The sequence below is a fragment of the Fusarium odoratissimum genome (assembly GCF_000260195.1).
Source record: "Fusarium odoratissimum NRRL 54006 unplaced genomic scaffold supercont1.47, whole genome shotgun sequence".
Lineage (NCBI taxonomy): Eukaryota > Fungi > Ascomycota > Sordariomycetes > Hypocreales > Nectriaceae > Fusarium > Fusarium odoratissimum.
In genome coordinates, this window is record NW_022158727.1 from 127,197 (window position 1) to 144,691 (window position 17,495).

General features: G+C 49.0%; 8 protein-coding genes across 8 annotated transcripts; 2 read left to right on the forward strand and 6 right to left on the reverse strand.

Annotated features, from left to right (window-relative positions):
• Nucleotides 1-1,357: 1,357 nt before the first annotated feature.
• On the reverse strand, nucleotides 1,358-2,580 carry FOIG_15098 (uncharacterized protein). The gene has a single exon (XM_031216423.1). The coding sequence runs from the start codon at nucleotides 2,381-2,383 to the stop codon at nucleotides 1,589-1,591; it is 795 nt and encodes a 264-aa protein (XP_031053867.1). The 5' UTR covers nucleotides 2,384-2,580; the 3' UTR covers nucleotides 1,358-1,588.
• Nucleotides 2,581-4,055: 1,475 nt separating this feature from the next.
• Nucleotides 4,056-5,070, reverse strand: FOIG_15099 (uncharacterized protein). The gene is made up of 2 exons (XM_031216424.1): nucleotides 4,937-5,070; nucleotides 4,056-4,868 (listed from the first exon to the last, which is right to left on the reverse strand). Exons 1-2 carry the CDS (start codon nucleotides 5,009-5,011, stop codon nucleotides 4,149-4,151), a joined length of 795 nt encoding a protein of 264 aa, XP_031053868.1. The 5' UTR covers nucleotides 5,012-5,070; the 3' UTR covers nucleotides 4,056-4,148.
• A 1,476-nt stretch (nucleotides 5,071-6,546) lies between these two features.
• On the reverse strand, nucleotides 6,547-7,810 carry FOIG_15100 (uncharacterized protein). The gene is made up of 3 exons (XM_031216425.1): nucleotides 7,458-7,810; nucleotides 7,331-7,402; nucleotides 6,547-7,269 (listed from the first exon to the last, which is right to left on the reverse strand). The coding sequence occupies exons 1-3, from the start codon at nucleotides 7,660-7,662 to the stop codon at nucleotides 6,701-6,703; spliced, it is 846 nt and encodes a 281-aa protein (XP_031053869.1). The 5' UTR covers nucleotides 7,663-7,810; the 3' UTR covers nucleotides 6,547-6,700.
• On the forward strand, nucleotides 7,215-9,295 carry FOIG_15101 (uncharacterized protein; the record flags this gene model as incomplete). Its single annotated transcript, XM_031216426.1, has 4 exons — nucleotides 7,215-7,280; nucleotides 7,369-8,544; nucleotides 8,596-9,131; nucleotides 9,185-9,295. The coding sequence occupies exons 2-4, from the start codon at nucleotides 8,400-8,402 to the stop codon at nucleotides 9,293-9,295; spliced, it is 792 nt and encodes a 263-aa protein (XP_031053870.1). The 5' UTR covers nucleotides 7,215-7,280; nucleotides 7,369-8,399.
• A 144-nt stretch (nucleotides 9,296-9,439) lies between these two features.
• Nucleotides 9,440-12,297, reverse strand: FOIG_15102 (uncharacterized protein; the record flags this gene model as incomplete). Its single annotated transcript, XM_031216427.1, has 4 exons — nucleotides 9,440-10,282; nucleotides 10,341-11,233; nucleotides 11,292-11,832; nucleotides 11,910-12,297. 4 exons carry the CDS (start codon nucleotides 12,295-12,297, stop codon nucleotides 9,573-9,575), a joined length of 2,532 nt encoding a protein of 843 aa, XP_031053871.1. The 3' UTR covers nucleotides 9,440-9,572.
• A 351-nt stretch (nucleotides 12,298-12,648) lies between these two features.
• On the reverse strand, nucleotides 12,649-14,334 carry FOIG_15103 (uncharacterized protein; the record flags this gene model as incomplete). The annotated part of the gene is made up of 5 exons (XM_031216428.1): nucleotides 12,649-12,844; nucleotides 12,925-13,567; nucleotides 13,630-13,898; nucleotides 13,953-14,185; nucleotides 14,236-14,334. 5 exons carry the CDS (start codon nucleotides 14,332-14,334, stop codon nucleotides 12,649-12,651), a joined length of 1,440 nt encoding a protein of 479 aa, XP_031053872.1.
• A 523-nt stretch (nucleotides 14,335-14,857) lies between these two features.
• FOIG_15104 (methylisocitrate lyase) lies at nucleotides 14,858-16,017 on the forward strand (the record flags this gene model as incomplete). Its single annotated transcript, XM_031216429.1, has 3 exons — nucleotides 14,858-15,353; nucleotides 15,400-15,666; nucleotides 15,734-16,017. The coding sequence occupies 3 exons, from the start codon at nucleotides 14,858-14,860 to the stop codon at nucleotides 16,015-16,017; spliced, it is 1,047 nt and encodes a 348-aa protein (XP_031053873.1).
• Nucleotides 16,018-16,031: 14 nt separating this feature from the next.
• Nucleotides 16,032-17,301, reverse strand: FOIG_15105 (uncharacterized protein; the record flags this gene model as incomplete). The annotated part of the gene is made up of 2 exons (XM_031216430.1): nucleotides 16,032-17,192; nucleotides 17,269-17,301. The coding sequence occupies 2 exons, from the start codon at nucleotides 17,299-17,301 to the stop codon at nucleotides 16,239-16,241; spliced, it is 987 nt and encodes a 328-aa protein (XP_031053874.1). The 3' UTR covers nucleotides 16,032-16,238.
• Nucleotides 17,302-17,495: the final 194 nt, after the last annotated feature.

Below are 17,495 nucleotides of genomic sequence, written 5' to 3' on the forward strand. Positions count from 1 at the left end.
CTATGCTATTACAAGCAACTTTTGTTATTCTGATCTTGGAAAACACAACACCGCCTAGCCTAGAGATATTATGGTGTTACCTAGGTACTAATGAATTCGAGGTTCAAGCTTATGACAGGAAAGGGTGTAATAAGCCATCGCATTGTCATCGTCCCCGTTTGTTTCTTTAAACGCATAGGGTTGAGTATGAGGCTAGATCGAACTTCCTGATGAATTGAAGGTGATGGCAATCAAACAATCCCAATCCACACAATACAGGTCTCAGTAGTTGTTAAAACAGACCAAGGAGAAAGTAACGGTCTCGTTGCTTGTAGAGATCATACCCACCGTGTCTACACCTTCTTTACAAGCTCCAGATACCGAACTGTCAAAGATATCTGTGCACCATCGACACTTGCGTAATAATAGTATCAACAGTCTTTTAAATAATTGCCCCGCTACTACGGAGTACTCTATATAACAAGAACATTCTGAGAGGCTTAGTTTCCGAAGTTATGGAGACCGGAAGGTCCGCGGGAATAAACTCAATTTTGACTTTATGATGCTGGAACCTGTTTAAAAGCCGTTTCACATGCCGAGGTTACCCACAGCCCCGTTGCATCAATAAGGTTTTGAAGATCAGCCTTTTCTGGGAACAGCTCAGGAGTGGTTGTAGGTAAAAGGAAGTTCAACGCGTAAGGATAAACTTTAGGCAGCTGCCAAAGGAAATAACATTAACGGCAGATAAGAAGAAAAGATATTCCGTCTAATAGCTAGCTAAAGCTTATCTGTACATCTCGTAAGTCATCCAATAGCTTAAACAGTACTAAAAAACCGGTAGTTTTCATGATCAGCAATAGTCAAACTGGAGATGTTTTGGTTTTTCCCTAGAGCTGATGCTAAGGCTAGCTAGCTCGCTCGGAACGTTATGAGCCAATGATCGATGAAGCCCCATCTGACATCTTAACGATCTCGGGCCGAGATAACATCATAGTTTCTGAACTAATGCTAAGATCAACTTGTTTCGGCTTTAGGACGACCTTCTAGAACAAGCTTAGAAGACGGTGAAGTGAGATGAAACTCGGGGCCTTGTGTCTGCCATTCCTGTTTCGTTCATGAGAGCAGTGGGGTTCGGCAGGCTTGAACGAAGTGAACCATCTTGGTTCGTGGAGAAATGTCAAGCTTTGCAACGGCCATGTACCCAGACGCCAACGCGCGTTTCGGGTCCTGAGTCAGTATATGCACAGAGCTTGCACATGTTTACCACAGATGCTATAGCCGGAACAAAGATCTGCAATGGGAATAACTCCAGGAAGACAGGTGAACTCAGTCTACATCCTCTGTACACATCGAAAGTCTTGCAGAGATATCTTCAAAATGGGCAGTGCGAGAGTGATGAGACAATATAACATGAGTCTTGTTATTATGTATGCAACTTGAAATGGTTAGATTACCTAGTTGCTATCAAATGCCGTCTAATATGCAAAGATGCCATCATTCAACGAGTTATCGCTTGCTGTACGCGCCCTAAACCCAGCATGTCCTTGGCCCGTCTAAAATCTACCCCGAAACCGTTTTTTGACCATTTTAAAAAATTCTTCTGCTCCATCTAATCTGAGTCTTCCTCCTCAGACATTGGCCTAGGATTGCAGATGATTGTACCAGCCCACCTGATGAGATTGCCCTCCTTTCCGTCTCGCGTATCGATGCTCTCGCAGCCGCCCTGTGCAGCAACGGGTGCTTGTGACAGGACCTTTGCAAAGAAGTTCTTGGCGGCTTCGTTGCCTGCTTCCCATTGGAAAACAACACACTCGTCCATCTTGTCGCCGGGTTCTTTTCCGGGTGCGACGACGGGAACTAGTTGGTGTCGGCGTCTCTCACGGGGCAGATCCCACCATGAATCCATGACCGCCTTCCAGAGTTCAGTCCCGTATCCCTGGCGGCAGAATTCTGGTTTGATGAGGAACTCGGCTTCTGGCCAACCAGAGATCGAGGAGGACATGGCTAGGACGTCTGGCAGGCCACCCTCGCCTATGAGCTCATTGGTCGATTTAAGAAAGGCGCCAAACCACCAGTGGCTTTGGTCATCCTGAACCAGAGAATGGAGTTGTCTTTCTGTCTCGTCCTTGTCTTTGGTTGCTCGGCCGCGAGCTGTTGAGTGGTTCTGAATGTCAGGGCGTTTGCGAAGCTCATGGAATGCATCGAGGTCTTTCATTGAGAGAGGTCGGATAATAAGACGCTCAGTCTCCAGTGGGGGCCGGTCCGAAGCGCTGGGAATGGGTCGCTCCGGCAGTGTGACCGAGTAGCTGAACCATGGCGTCATGCCAAGATTCTGAAAATCCTCAGCATTGAAAAAGACCTCGAGAGGGGGGAGAGCGTGATGAAGAGGTGCCATCGTTTCCATAATGAAGCTGTGATCAAAAAGTTGTAGACACTAGCAGTAGTAGACGTGAACGGGTATTTGGATGAATTCTGGAAATTAGAGTAGAAATGAAACTAGTCTAGCAGGAGGGAATAAATAAGTACCGAGGCCTGTCTCTTTAAAAGGATTGTCTCGTATGATGTCGATTTGGTTAGCGACGTTACATAGGAACACGGCAGAAATGAGCGGTGAGTTTTTCTCGCATTTCAGACAGGCCCAAGGAACACGAAAAAAGCCGTTGGACTGAAGAGGAAACCCCAGGGATTGGGGATTTCACATGCAGGGATTGCGCGTCGGTTAAGCAAACATGTTCCTGTAGCTAGGGTCTTCTCCTCAAAGTGGGTTGCACCTCGCAAATAACAAAATACAACATGACTCCACTAGGATTTGCGGTATTTGGTTCGTGTTTTTCTTTGCACAGTGAGACATGCCAGAAGTAACAGAGTTACCTCCTGAAACTGGAGACAGAGAAAGACTGCCGAGACTACGGTTTGTTTGGGTTTGGGCCGTCCTGTATGCAAGGCGAGAAAACAACGCTAGCGTAGCACTCGGGCCCCTGACACGTACTGTACATACTGGCGTGTTTGACAGGACATGGTTCATTACCACGTATTTCTGGTGGACAGCGTTGCAGCTGTTGGTTGTAATGGCGTTGGGCCATGCATATCTTTACTGCAAACTGCTTAAACAAAGACCGGAATACAGTGCCGTTCGCCATTGCTCCGTGGGTGTTGAGTTTGGATACTGAAGCGTCGATCACGATGGTCTGATAGGCGCCGTGTCTCACTTTGACTCAATAGAGGTGATGTCCATTGGCCGCATGAATCAGCTGATGTCAAAGCACTGCGATCCGAGATGTTGAATCGCCTCATTGACGAACGAACAATGATACCCTACAGACCCTGCCCGTATTGCAAAATGAACAGTCTTTTCCCCTTCTCCGAGAAGACAACATGTTATAGATCACATCAGAGGGTATGAGAGATCCACAAGACAGAATGATCGTCGAGGTATTCCCTGCGCGTTTCGCTCGGGAAAATTGCATCCGTTGAGATGCATTTTCGTAAAGAAGGGTATGCGAGATGACAGCTCGCAACAATGTACATGACCCAGTAAGCCAAATAACAATAGCTCCATGTCCCCGATATCATGGAAATAACACAAAATACCAAATACCCAAGCTTTCGGTAGACGTAGGGCTGATATACATCCCATTCCACCCAATATCAACGTCGATTTCGTATCGACTCTACCCGAGCAATAGCCTTAAAAACCGTTCGGATCCGCAAAACCCTCTCCGCACACTGTCACAGTACAGTGCGGCCCCTGTCACCTCATCCCGCGCCGGCGCGCACCATTTAGGGGGAACAGGCTAGGTAACACCCGCCCCTAGAAGATTCCAGTAAAAATCATAAAATAACACGCGCATGACTGTGCCGCTCGCCCCGTGACAAGCCCGGCCCTCTTCCCAATATCACGGTACCGGTAAGCTAAGCCTCTAGGGTTCCTGTCAACTGCAACGTCGTAAGTAATAACACTTGAAACACGAGTGGGGTCCTGTTATACCGAGGAGATATTGCTCAAGATTGTATCCCTCACGTGTATTTGGCCGTATAGTCTCATCACACCGCAATCTACGAGTGAGAGACAACTATTCCCTATGTAACTCTGTCATGTATTATGGTAACGTCTCATTATAACATATCCACTATATATCCCAGAACCAACAACCCTCGAACCAACAACATCAAGCAAATGGCAGCTCCTGTCGATTAGACGAAGAATCACACCCCGCGAACCGCCACCAGTCCTGATGCGTACGAACAAACAACCACCGAATAGCGACAAGTGCAATCCAAGGAAGAGGAGGGAAATCCGCCCAGATACCACCTTCAAAGTCCTTATCGTGAAGAATCAAGGCCAGCGGCAAAATCTCGTTACGATGAGACGCTTTCTTCATGGCGTTAGATCCTATCTCGGCCCCTGTCTTCTCGAACCACGCTCCCCAGTCGCACTTGTCGGCGTACTTTTCGAGTCCGACAAGGGTGTCGATTTCGTTGTGCAGATGTGTTGTGAGGGAGGGCATGAATGAGTCGATGATTTCTCTGAGCTTGGAGCCGTCGAGTTCTTCCTCTTCTTTGCGGATTTTTTCGATGTAGGTTGTGAAGCGATCTAGGCCCTCGTGGAATAATCGGTGCTCGTCGATGTTGGCGTCCATGAGGCCTGGTACGCCGGTGATTCTGTTGATTTCTGGGAAGATCTTTTCTTCTTCGATGTCGTGATGTTCTTGAATTTCTTGGCTCCATGCCCAGGCGAAGCTTGCAAAGTCCACCTTGTCTTTTTGCGTTCCCCTTTCGGCGACGTTTATCGCTTGGAGGTAGATGGCGTTGACGCCGCGCAAGAATAGGTTATGGACGACAGCCATGCCTGCAGCGCATTTTCGAGCACCTTCAGCGCGCTTTTCAAGCTATTTGTGAGTCCGATCATTAGTAACCGTATCGTTATGGCTTGAGTGGCTTTTTCCAGGATTCATACCGAGTCACCTGCTCTTGACGCGCCGATGAGCTCAAAGGGGCCGTCAACCCATGGCTTCTTGGGTTCTTCCATCATAATATGTCACAGCAGATTGCATGAAACAATGAGCCGGACATTGCGAAAAGGGACAGCGCATTACTTATATGCTCAGTACAAGAGGTGCAGCAATATATTAGTGCTGACGTTGGATGTCTGGAGAGTAATCCGTAGGTCCGTAGGGCGGCCAATCATGAAGTTGACATCGTATCTGAGGTGCATCTCTTTAATCCCGAGTTTCATTTCCTTCAAATTGCTTAAGTGATATCAAGAAGAATATTCGGTCGCGTTTTATACTGTTTCTCTTCATGGTGACTTTGATGCTGCAGTATCTCTAAGGGCCACATATTAGCAGCGCTAGACGACTGAGCAGGATGATCTCACGATAGCCGCAAGGTCCAAGCTTGCTGACTCAGATCTAATGGGGAGCTGCTTATAGGCTATTGTTTTATCTTGATGCTTATCGAACCAATGTCATCCTTCCAAGTGGAATCTTGGGGATCCTTGCTTAGTCGATGCTCAGGCCAGACCTGTTTCAAAGCTCCCAATCATTGGGTCAAAGATCATCGCCAGGAAGCGACAATGAGCGGGATTCTCAATGTCCCCGATATCCGATAAGTTTAGCTAGAAGAGAAATGCGATATGCCTAAAGTCCTAAGAATTTTTATGCCGTACAACTGGTTTTATGTGATCGATAGCTGGAGAATTGAAGCGCTGGGTGATCCAGAAAGCTCATTCCTTGAGGTCAGCCGAGACGTGATAATTATGCATAGGGTAAGTTGGTTGCTTAAACCAGACTTACTATGGTTTACTCAAGAAAGCCTCCGTTGTATTCCGAGCCTGATTGCAAAAAAGATCGGTTGAAGCTTATTTTTAGAACGCTCTTTTATCAAGCTGTCAGAATTGCGGTTCAAGTCCGTGTTTCTCAGATATCTCAGAGACCTGTTATGGTGCAGCTCCGCCAAAGTCACGTCGGGAGCATGAGCTTGGACAAGTAAATGGATCAGTCTAAAAATAGGTTCGGTACGAAATCTCCTCACGTGTCAATGCCATTGCCTCGGCTTCTTTAGGTCCCTCGACCTTATCAGATAACCATCATCAGATCAGCATATTGCGCTGAGCTCATAAGTACGGAGTCCTCGCCAAGTCAAGACAGCAGCACTACCGAGAGTCGACTCTTGGAATTTGCCTGATTCTGCCAAGGCCAACTCAGCTTGACAAGTTCTCTAGTGGCGCGCGCCGTTGAATGTCACAAGCAATAGCGACAGCTTTGACCCGGCGCTAACATTTTTGCGCTATTTGGATGGGGCTTGTCATAGCCAATGGTGCGTATTCCGTCCCCACCGCACAGACATTTAGGCGAACTTTCCGTTGTCTTGGCAAGACGCCAAATTTGTTGTCTCTACGCGCCAAGATAGAGGTATCGTGATAGCGTGACCTGCGGAATTGTGCGCTATTGTCTTGAGCATCTGATGTGTCGCTTCTGGTTGTTGTCTCTGGCACGGTCAGACAGCCACAACTGTTGGCTGGGCTTGGGTGCAGAGTAAAGAACAGATCACGCCATGGTTCTGATGGAGAGAAAGGTAGCATCAGGAGTAAGAGGATAGCGTTAGGTTCGTTACTACATGAAATGATCACTAATTACATTATCATACCCTCCAATCATGACCAGTATCGTGTATACCATGAGCCAGTCTCCAGTAGGACACATTCTTGAGGACAATCCCCTTAGATGCTGGTGCCAGAAGCACCATCCGTAGCCAACTGATGCTTGCGCGCGTTATCCTCCATGCGAGCAATTCGTGAGTTTCTCTTCGCCTGCTGACTGCGACGCAAGAAGAACAGAATCGCACCAGCAATCAAGACAACACCAGCAATAGAACCAATAACAATACCAGCAATAGCTCCGCCACTCAACTTGTTAGACTTGCCTGACTTGCTCTCCGCTTCAGAAGCATCAGAGCTTTCAGAAGATGTAGACGGGTGAGTAGCAGTTGGGCTGGGTCCAACGGTAGCACCAGCTGCCTTGTCATCGTCGCCGGGCTCTGTGGCGTTGAAGCAGGGGATTTCGAAGTTCAACTCGGACTCCTTGACAAAAGTGATGTCGGCGCAGGCATAGAAGGTTTGGTTATGGGGTGCGTCCCAGTCGGCGCGGTAGATGATCTGGAGAGTGGCGTTGTCGCCGGCTGAGACCTTGGAAGGGGCGTCGGGAACTTGGACGCAGGTGTGACCTGGGTTGAGATCTGTGATGCTCTTTTCCTGGATCAAGGTCTCGAAGTCATCATTGGACGTAGGATCTACAGAGATGGTAAGTCAATTAGTATGGTTAACAGGAGGTTGAGTGATTAAGTTGCTTACCTTCTGAGTACGAGATGCTGATCTTGGTGTTGTAATAGTCATCCTGAGCAACGAGAGAGACAGCACCACCAGCTAAACGACAAACGTTAGCAAAATGTCACATGAACGGGTCAAGGAGCTGACGTACTCAAGGGAAAGTTGGTCCTGTTCCCAGAAGATGCTCGTGAACCGCAAGGACCTTTGTTGTCAACGTCCCCAGCCCAAGGACGGTCCGGGGGCCACATGAAACCGGCAGGTCCCATCTCGTCATCCTTGACAGTCGCATTCGTAGGAATGTCATCTTGCCCAAAGGCAAAAGATGCCAGCGTCAGAACAAGCAGATTCTTCAACATGATGATTGGGACGACAGAGTGACGAGAATAACACGAGATAAGCCAGAGACTTGCAGAAGACCGTGGTTACTGCTCTCTTCCAAACGATGAGGGGAAACCATGCTCGTGATATACACCATTTCACGGATACACCACCATTAGCTGGTACATGTGACACTGCGGGACTTTTGAACCGCCAAGTAACACACTGAACCCCTTGAGGCAAGAGAAATGCACTACAACCTGGCCGTTGGCATCTGATTGACCCATCCGGCAATCGTGTGCCACCTAAATCCGGTGAACCTCAACCTCCCCCTGCTTATCAGATGATCAGATAAGATTTTGATGCATCCCGACGCTCTCATTGGTGCGACGCGCTAACCGAGGACCGCAACTAGATCACTTTTGGTCTAACGGCGAGGATTAAAGTTGGTGCGATATCGGATATACAGGTCTAGAGTATGCACTTTATCTTGGCATCAGGTCATGGAATTGTTGTTTGTCCAATCAGTGAGGTTGAGGGTGTAGCCAGGAGCTCGGTGTTCTCGGGATGCGGCGGATAATTGACCGGAATGCAATTTCCTGTTTTGCGCTGGACATGGGAAGAACCTGTGATCTAAACCTGACTGAGGGAAATGGGCTTGTGCTATGAGGATTGTGCAGATATATAGCCTTGGTCCTCCTTCCATCCGTCTCTTCTCATCAACTCACAGCTTCATCCTTCAAGTCATTCAATCGTTAGACTTCACTCGTTCAAAATGCATTCTCTCGCTGCATACACTCTTTTGGCTTCTGCCTCTCTTGCTGTCGCCATCGATCCCCGCTTTGAGTTCCCCGATACTGTCCCTCTCGTCAAGCGTCAGCAGCCTGGTACCCCTCAGTACGCCTGCCACGAAGACTGCGGTAAGTAACAAGCTCTACCACCACCACGACTTTCTTTCTAACAAACTTTAGGTCTCTTGATCACTCTTGCTCGTGATGACGAGGACTTCTGCGACAGCGATGAGTGGAACGAACGCTACGGACGCTGCATGTCGTGCGCCAACACCTACGATATCTGGAAGTACTATGGCAGCGGCGTAGGCAGAGTCGCTCAGCAGTGTGGTCTTACTCCTAAGCCCAGTCCCTCTGGTTCCTCTGGTGCTGCCTCTACTACCGCTGAGGAGAAGCCTTCTTCCACTGCTGCTGAGGCTAAGCCCTCGACTACTGCTGTTGAGAAGCCTGCTACCACTGAGGTTGAGGAGGCTGAGACTACCAAGGCTGAGGAGCAGGCTACTGCTACTGAAGAAGCTGAGGAGGAGACCACTTCTGAGCATGAGCATGAGGAGACTGAGCATGCTCACACTTCTACTGAGGCTGAGCACTCTGAGGCTCATGAGCATACTACTCTTGCTACTCACGCTGCTGAGACAACTCATGCTGCCAACCCCACCAAGACTCATGAGGCTGGTCACACTTCTGCTGATGAGATTGGAACTGTTGGTGTTACTGTAAGACACTGCTCGCCTTCGATAACACCCATGACTAACAATGTTGCCTGTAGGCTACCTCGACTCCTCTCCCATCAAGTGTCATCGTCAACGGCGCCGCCAAGCAGGTTGGTTTCTCCACTGCTATGGTCGTCGTCGCCTTGGCCATGTGCGGTCTCTATTAGGCAATTAGTTCCTAAAAGTGTTTGGGGAGTTATTCTCTGTCAGGTGGAAATGAGTGCATGAGTAATGGGCTTATGCTGTAAGAGGATTTAGAGTGTTTTCACTTCTATATATAATTTTAATTGATCATTTAATACTTGACAATCCAAGAGTTCTCAACATTCTTCACAGCGATGCTTATACATCCCCCTGCCTAAACCGAGCAACCCAATCTGGAAATTGAAGACCCGACAGCTGTACCTCAATTCGTGTTGTATTAATGGTGATCGAGTCATAGAATTACACGTTTGGTAAGCTCCACAAGAAATCCCATGACCTATCTTCTGGCTCGGCCATGTCGGGGTCATCAGTGGCGAAGCCGAATGGAGCCATGCTAGGATCAAATGGCAGTGCAAGCCAGTCATCCACAGCCGGCATCGACAGATCTCCTAGGGAATCATCTACTGGCGGTACGCTGTTGTCGAATATCCATTGGGAGGTTTGGTCCACTGTACGAATCCCCTGAGGAATCGTAGTTGGGACCATGCTTTGCCTATACCTCTCTAGATGCATGTCCAGCAACTCTCCATACCGAGAAGCTAGATGCATCTCGTCGAGACTACTATTCCTAAGAGCTCGAATACTTCTTTCCAATATTCCAAGAGACGTCTCTAGATCTGTTGTTCGAATTCCAAGACTCAGAGCTTTTAGAAGGAAGATGGAAGCCATGATGATGCGAAGGAATACTCGAACGGGACAGTACCGGAGCGTACCAGCCTCGAATAGCCTGTTTACTGACTCGAGAGCCTGGCATGATGAATTAATGACTTCTTTGATGAAACAATAATCTGTTGCCGTGATGGATGACTGGAGAACATCGGTATCGATCGAGTTTGGCGGTCTTCTACCAAGGACTCGATCAACGGCGGCTTGGATGCCAAACGAATTCATGAAAGCACGGAGATAATTAAACTCAATTGTCAAGTCCTCGCATGCATGAGATGATAAATCTAAAGCGACAAACGGTTAGTATAGGATAATCTGGGAAAGAAGAAGGCGTGTGCTCACTCTCGTGACTGAGATGGGTTGTCTTCCAACCCGCGAGCTGTTTCTGAAAGTGTTTGATGATGTTTATGTATCTGCAGCTACTAAGAATTTCTCGAATCCCTGCAGCCGATGGACATAGAACATCGATGATGGTTCGTGTAAGATTAGTCAGGTCGAGCCATGCTGTCAATGTGGATGAATCGCCCTGCCCGTCTCTTGTCAAAGGCTCTGACATGAAGCGCGAGACAGACGTCGGCATCATAGAAGGACACCCTAGTCGACTGGATTGCTGCTCCAGAAATATATATAGAAGATCACGTAACCTCGTCTGCTCAGCTTTGAATCCTGGTGGCTGTGTAGACGTGTCAACTCTTTCGCCATCATCGCAGAGTCCGAGTTCAAGGGCCAAAGACTGCACACAGCCCAGCAGCATCCAAGACATACGATCAGACGTCTTGGCGGGGAGGATAACATCTCTTAACCACTGGGCTTCATTGTCATTAGTGTCGTCTGCTTGATTATCGAACTGATCATCCCGAGGATCTAAGTCGGTGAGCAAAGTAGACGAGTCCCAGCCATCTGAAGCCGGCGGCAGGTGTATCGCCTGTGGGTGCCACTCTATGATCAGCAGAAGGGCTTCGATAGAGCCCCTCGTTCTTGTCTTTGCCTTGGATCGCTTTTCTTGGCCAAAGATGATTCTCATGACGAGATGCTGACAGTGCTCCCATAATCGATGATGAATAATGGTACTTCTGGCCAGACCACCGTGACCGACTAAGACGTGGTACCGCGATGATATCATCAAGATTACACAGCAGAGTAGAGGCTCTTGTGTGATGAGCCTGTAGTGTCTTTCATGGCTCAGGTCAAAGCCTCTCGATACAGGGGATAGCGGTGCTAGATTCTGCTGGAACCTGCCAATGAGTCATTAATCATCATGCCTTTCGCTCCATCTTGAACGACGATACTTACAAGTCGATATATCTGACTGCCTCTTCAGCGGTGAACCAACCCATTCTGACAAAGCGGAAGGACCGCCATACCGTGAAGGGATTGGGAGTAGTAGGAGAGACATAGGTAGGCCTGGATGTACTGATGGAGGCGGTTGTCCTAGGACTCGATGTCTCTCCGATACGATGCAGTGTATGTCGTGATATGGGCCCTTGATTGCTAGGTGAAGCACCCTCCTTGTTGGCGTTTTCGATCGCAGGTTGGTACAAAAGCCGCAGTGCGTCATTCCCGTTCGAAACAAGTGTAGTAGTGAGGTCACCGGCAGGTCCTGTGGAGCTCATAGACGGTGAAGTTTCGTTCATAACACTTTGTTGCTGATGTCGAGGCAGATCATGGGCCAGTCCTGGCAGTTCATTGCTGCCCGATAAAGAAATGTCTGGCAATGTCAGATCATTACTGTCGTCGAGCACCTGTGATGGTTCTTGAGTAAATGTGTCTTCGCTCAGATTGGCTGGAGCCTGCGAGGTGCTCACCATGGTAGTACCATGTTCTGAGCCCAGAGCTGGTTGGAGATAAAACCACGTCAGCAAAATGGGTTGCAGAGTGTGATGGGATCTGAGGCCCAGCAGAGATACACACCTTCTTTCGATGATGCTCTTCTGCCAAGAGTCTTGTTCCGCTTCCGATGAGAGCGTTCATCGCTAAATACGCATTCTTTGACTTCTCTTTGACACCTCAAGCATGGCACGCCAGGTTGGTCAACGATACAGCGAATCTTCTTTTTCCGACATAACTCGCAAGCCTGGTAGCCCCGGCGGAAATCACGCACACGTCGTCTACGAGAGGGGCCGTCACTATCAGGCAAAGTGGGTTGGGTTTGTGCGTCAGCATCCATTGGTGCCTTTCTGGTCGAGGGGAGTCGTTCGGTGGTCAATTGTCTGGGAATCTTGAAAATCGGAAAGTGGCGGATGGTGACGGATATAAGTACCTCTCCGACGAACGTCCGCTGATCACCAGGTGACGGCATAACTAGCATCGAATGGGACTAATTCAGCGGGCTAGCTTGGCATCGTGCGGGGAATTGACGGGCTCGGTCCCGGATCGCTTTGGGGCAACTTGAGAAATCTGGCTCGGGAATGGCTTCCGAATGAAAAACACAGATAATAAAGATTGAATGCGTGTTGATTCTCTGTAAATTGAGCGTACATGATGTATCCAACGACAAAAAAGGCCAAGGATATGATTGTAATGCTGCAAAGATCGAATCCTGTACTATTGAATTGAATAACTAACAAACTATGTAATGGATCGCACTCAAGCAAGCCAACCTTTTGGAAGAATCTTCCGCCATTCCGACAAATCAGAACAACCCCCTATGCTATGTGAGGTAGCGAAAGTTCTTGTTCTTATCACCAAGCTCCGTGACATCCACAGCCATATCGGAATCGACGGGGCCATATTTACGGTCTCTTCTCTTGTTCTCACGTTCCAAAGCAAAGTGCAGGCCTAGTGCAAGAATAGAAATGAGTCCGGTTAGTCCACAGCCAATGGCGGTACCCCGAAGGTAAAGAGGTCTGGTCAAGCATAGTGTTAGTATACGAACGCCCAAGTATGAGGTTTTGAAAGAAGATACTGGAGCAAAAGAGACACTTACCCGTCAGAACTGGGGAAGACAACACTGCTAACAAAGGAGGAGCATTGACCAAAGGTAGCTAGAATCGCTAGTCCAGCACCCTTCTTAGAGTCTCCTCCTTGATTATTCAGCAGCCAGGTGATGTTGATGCAAAGCGCAGGGAAGACGCCACAGGATGCTAGAAAGATGGCGGCATAACGGGTTGCCCTCTTGGACTCATCCTGAACAACGACCAGCATAAGGTAGCCAATAAAGCCAATGAGCGCGCTACCGCTGACAACATATCCTCTCTTACCATACCTGTCACTCACCAAAGCTGCCAGCACGCAGCAAAGGAAGGCTAGAAAGTATGGCGGTGCAGTAAGGCCCTGTGCAGTAACGGATGAGTAACCCATGTCGCGGACAATTGTCGGGAGGAAGTTGGAAAGGCCTGCGAAAGAGTAGTTGCAGCAGAAATGAATGACAGTATGGATGTAGTTCTGGTAGTCTGCCAGGCCAGCAAATATTTGGTTCCAGCGAACTCCACTCTTCTTGGTGCGATCGCGGACCTGGAGCCGCTCAACAGCATAGGTGGCATCTTTCTCAGATAGGTATTTGGCCTTGTCTGGGGAATCTGCTAAGAAGAACCAAGCGACGAGGGAGAAAGCTACAGTGGGGGCACCCTCTATAGAAACAGACTAGTCAGAAAGCTGTGACCCAGACAGCTGAGCAGACATTTCAACGTACCGATGATGAAGAGGTATCTCCAAGGCTCCAATGAGCCACTGATATGGGTGATTCCGTATGCCAACGCAGAAGCGAAGCAATTGGCTAATGGCGACATTCCAAGTAGGAGAGAAACACGAAAGCCCAGCTCATCACGACGGTAGAACAAAGACAGGAAATACGGTGCACCAGCACCAAACGCAGCCTCGAATACACCAAGCAGCGCTCGGGTAGCAATAAGTCCGCCGAGATTCTGCGCGGCACCAGCGCACATGGCTGCCGTTCCCCAGCTACAAGAAACACACCGTCAGTGCCCATGCAATACGAGATAGAGGCTTGCTTACCAAACGCAAAGCGCGGCGACGTATTTGCTCGCAGGGAGGATCTTCCAGAATAGGCTGGTCCACTCGAAGCAAACGTAGCAGATGTAGAACGCGTTGAGGACCCAGGCCCATTCAGAGTCGCTGAGGCCTAGGTCATCCTTTGCACCAGCGGTTTTGGCGTTGCCGATATTTCCTCGGTCGAGATAGGATAGAATGTATAGGCAGCAAACGATGGGAAGAAGACGGCGGTCAAACTAGGTGACTATTAGTAGAATTACTATATGTAGCACCGGTAGTAGCTTACTGTATTCTTGATACGCTTGTTGGCCTCTTCGGGAACGTCAACGCGTTGCTGGTCTTGGTGCTCTGCTGCATGTTCAAGTTCCTCTGCGCCCAAGGACATCTTGTGCTCAGACTCTGGGTGATTCATCATGAGGGTGTACCGAAAGGCGAATTGGAGATATAGATGAGGCTTGATGAATTGGGAGTCCGGGATGGATACTTCTCGAGGATTTCAGTGGGTTTTAGTAGTCGAGAGCTGGACTATCACTTTTGAAGCGCTTTGACTCTATCATCGACAGATCCCGTCAGTCTCCGGGATTCAAGGTTTGTAGCTCGCAGAAAGGGGGGCATCTGATCTCGGGTCCAGATGCTTCCCGATCCAAGATGCGGGGTCCCCGCATACCCCAGATTCTCTGAGAACTATCCGGGGGAGCCCTCCTTAGATCCGGAAGGTGCTCTGCTCCGGATAGATGAATATCCGTCACTTTCCGAGCATATCCGAATCTCAACCAGCGCCGAACCTCTGCCTATCCCTAGGCTTTAGGTATATAAGATGTTCATCAAACGTCTCCATTTCGACTGTTCATCATCAATCATCTCATCATCCCAACACCACATCTCAGCATCAAATACTCACATTCACAATGTCCAAGTCCATCGTCAACAGCACCCCCTACCCCTTCCAGTTCAATGCACCAACCCTGCAAAAGCCTGGCAAGGCCGGACAGATCGTGGATGTAACGGGCACTCTGAAAAATGTCCGCGGCAAGATCCCATCCGTCCAGGCGTCAGCTCTCCGCACCATGATGCTCGAAGCCCATAGTGACCCTACAAAGATCCTCGCCCACTGCTGCAGCTATGACGGTCTTTCATCACGGCTCTGCGAGGAAGCTGGTTTTCCAATGGTCTTCCTCGCTGGATATGCTGTTTCTAGCGCCTACGGTCTGCCTGACACTGGTTATATCGCAATGGCTGAGGTGTGCGATAAGATTCAGGAAACCGTGCGGCAGGTCTCTGTCCCTGTCATGGCCGATGGGGATACAGGCTACGGTAGCCCGCTGAACGTTAAAAGAACTGTGGAGAGTTATGCCCATGCTGGCGCAGCTGGAATCATGATTGAGGACCAAACCTGGCCAAAGCGTAAGTCTTGCATGCTACCAGGATGATCTAGAGCTAACTACCTCAGGGTGTGGCCATACCAAGGGCAAGTCAGTTGTCTCTCGTGGTGAGGCATATGCCCGTATCCAGGCGGCTTGCGACGCTCGAGATCAGGGTAAAGATATCTTCGTCCTTGCGAGAACTGACGCTCTGATTCACGGCTGGGAAGAGGCCTTGAGTCGTGCGAAGGAGTTCAAGAGAATTGGAGTCGATGCCGTTTTTGTTGAGGCCCTTCCCGATCGCGAGGCTATGCGGCGATGTGTAGAAGAGATTGGCATTCCCACATTCGCAAACAGTAAGTTACGCCCCTTGGCTGTGATCTGACTCCAATCATTCTCATTCGTGCTAACTTATTGCGTTAGTCATTGAAGGAGGAAAGACCGAGAATCTGTCAGCGAAGGACCTCGCAGAACTAGGATTCTGTGCTGTGGCATACCCCTGGACGCTTGTTGCTGCTAAGCTCAAGAGTATTCGCGAGACCTTGGAAGAACTTAAGAAGAGTATGACCGTGGGAAAGCCGCCTATGATTCTTTCATACAGTGAAGTTTGCGAAGGTGTTGGATTCAATAAGTACTGGGATCTGGAGGAGAGGTATAAGTTCAAAGACGATGGTCTCGTAACTGACCCTACGAACGGCCATGTTTAGTCGTCGTATTTGATATAAAAGGCCATATCATCTACTGGAGCAAATAGAAATTTCTCATCTTCCAATCGCGTGCAGCTCCATCATGTTTAGCTTAGTAAACGTTGTCGAGATTGGCCATCGTGCACTAAAACATTAATACTTTGCCGCTTAAAAATAGTCGCCTTACTCAACAGGGATAAGGAGATGCTATGCTTAAGGAAAGCTGCAACAGATATTACCATTTACCCTTCCATTCCATGTCTTATAAAAGGAGTAAATAGCTGATCAACGACATCGACGTTCCATCGAGGTCCGTCCCCAAAGCAGACACAGCTATCGTACAGCCTACACTTGACGTCTTCCAGCAGATAGTGCAACACTGCATTCCCTTCTCCCAGTGCAGCCTTTCTCAAAGTCTCCAATGCTTCATCACTCAATGTTTTCCTGAGTCGTTTCTCAATCCCGTTACATGACAGCCACTGATCTGGATCCTTGCCCGTGGAACGATACTCTGTTTCTATGAGACTGCAAAGTACAAGTCCCAGATCCTTTTCAGCGGCGACAGCATGTGCTTGGCTAATGGAACCCGTTTGCTTATACTCAACCCTTGCCTTTGCCATGGTTTCGATAAAAGAGGGCTTGATATCTTGCGTGGCTTTGGAATGATTCAGACCATTTTGGATGACTGTTTTGGAGTTGTGTTGCGTGCATACTGACTGGTAATGCTCCATGACTGACCAGAAGAGAAGGCCCGCAAATGTCTCCGCACCTGCACCGAGGTATGGCAAGATATCTTGGGGAGGAAGCGAGACGCGTAGGTAATGTAATGGGTCTAGCCACATACTGCACTCCAGCCGATACTGTGTCGCTTGCGAGGGAGTCGACGGCAGATGTACATCGCTAAACAAGATCCGCGGGTCACTTGCGTCAGAAGTGGCAGTCTCTCCACTCATTGACCCAATATTTGAAGGCTGTCCTTCATCAGGTGAGATTCTTGCAGGGACTTCTAGTTCAGCAGCCAATGCGAGGTCACGAAAGATGCCAAGCATCTCGGGTCGTTCATCGCCTCGAGCCGCATCAAGTAGTCTCTGAATGTTCTGCTTAAGACGGGCATTTTGGTCTGCTAGCGCATGGGTTGACTGGGCTTGACGCTTGCGAAAAGCTGCTTGGGAGCGTCGGCCTCGCTCGCGACGACGCTGTAACATGTTAGCGCGAGGACCCAGTCGCTTTTGACAAGGATAGCCTAGCTATTTCTCACAGAAGGCAACTTACAGTCAGTTCATCTTGAGGCTCTACGGCACCCATGCTCTCTTCTTCGAATTCTCTGAGAATTATTGATTGGTCTAGGAAAATAATGTTTGTCCAAATCACAGACCAGATATTGGATTTGTCAGATTCAGCGGAGTAAGTAAGCCGAGATGCCTTGACCTGATTGGGTGGGCAATGGCACTGATTACCCCGATCACGTAACCGTCGGGGACAGCTCAGGCCGACTCAGT

What these genes read in the sequence shown, in the direction of transcription:
- FOIG_15098 (XM_031216423.1), bottom strand. Translation starts at nt 2,383, where the DNA reads ATGGAAACGATGGCACCTCTTCATCACGCTCTCCCCCCTCTCGAGGTC.
- FOIG_15099 (XM_031216424.1), bottom strand. Translation starts at nt 5,011, where the DNA reads ATGATGGAAGAACCCAAGAAGCCATGGGTTGACGGCCCCTTTGAGCTC. An exon ending in CGTCAAGAGCAGGTGACTCG is followed by an intron (nt 4,869 to 4,936) that starts GTATGAATCCTG and finishes ACTCACAAATAG; the next exon opens with CTTGAAAAGCGCGCTGAAGG.
- FOIG_15100 (XM_031216425.1), bottom strand. Translation starts at nt 7,662, where the DNA reads ATGTTGAAGAATCTGCTTGTTCTGACGCTGGCATCTTTTGCCTTTGGG. An exon ending in CAGGACCAACTTTCCCTTGA is followed by an intron (nt 7,403 to 7,457) that starts GTACGTCAGCTC and finishes TTTGTCGTTTAG; the next exon opens with CTGGTGGTGCTGTCTCTCTC. An exon ending in CAGCATCTCGTACTCAGAAG is followed by an intron (nt 7,270 to 7,330) that starts GTAAGCAACTTA and finishes CCATCTCTGTAG; the next exon opens with ATCCTACGTCCAATGATGAC.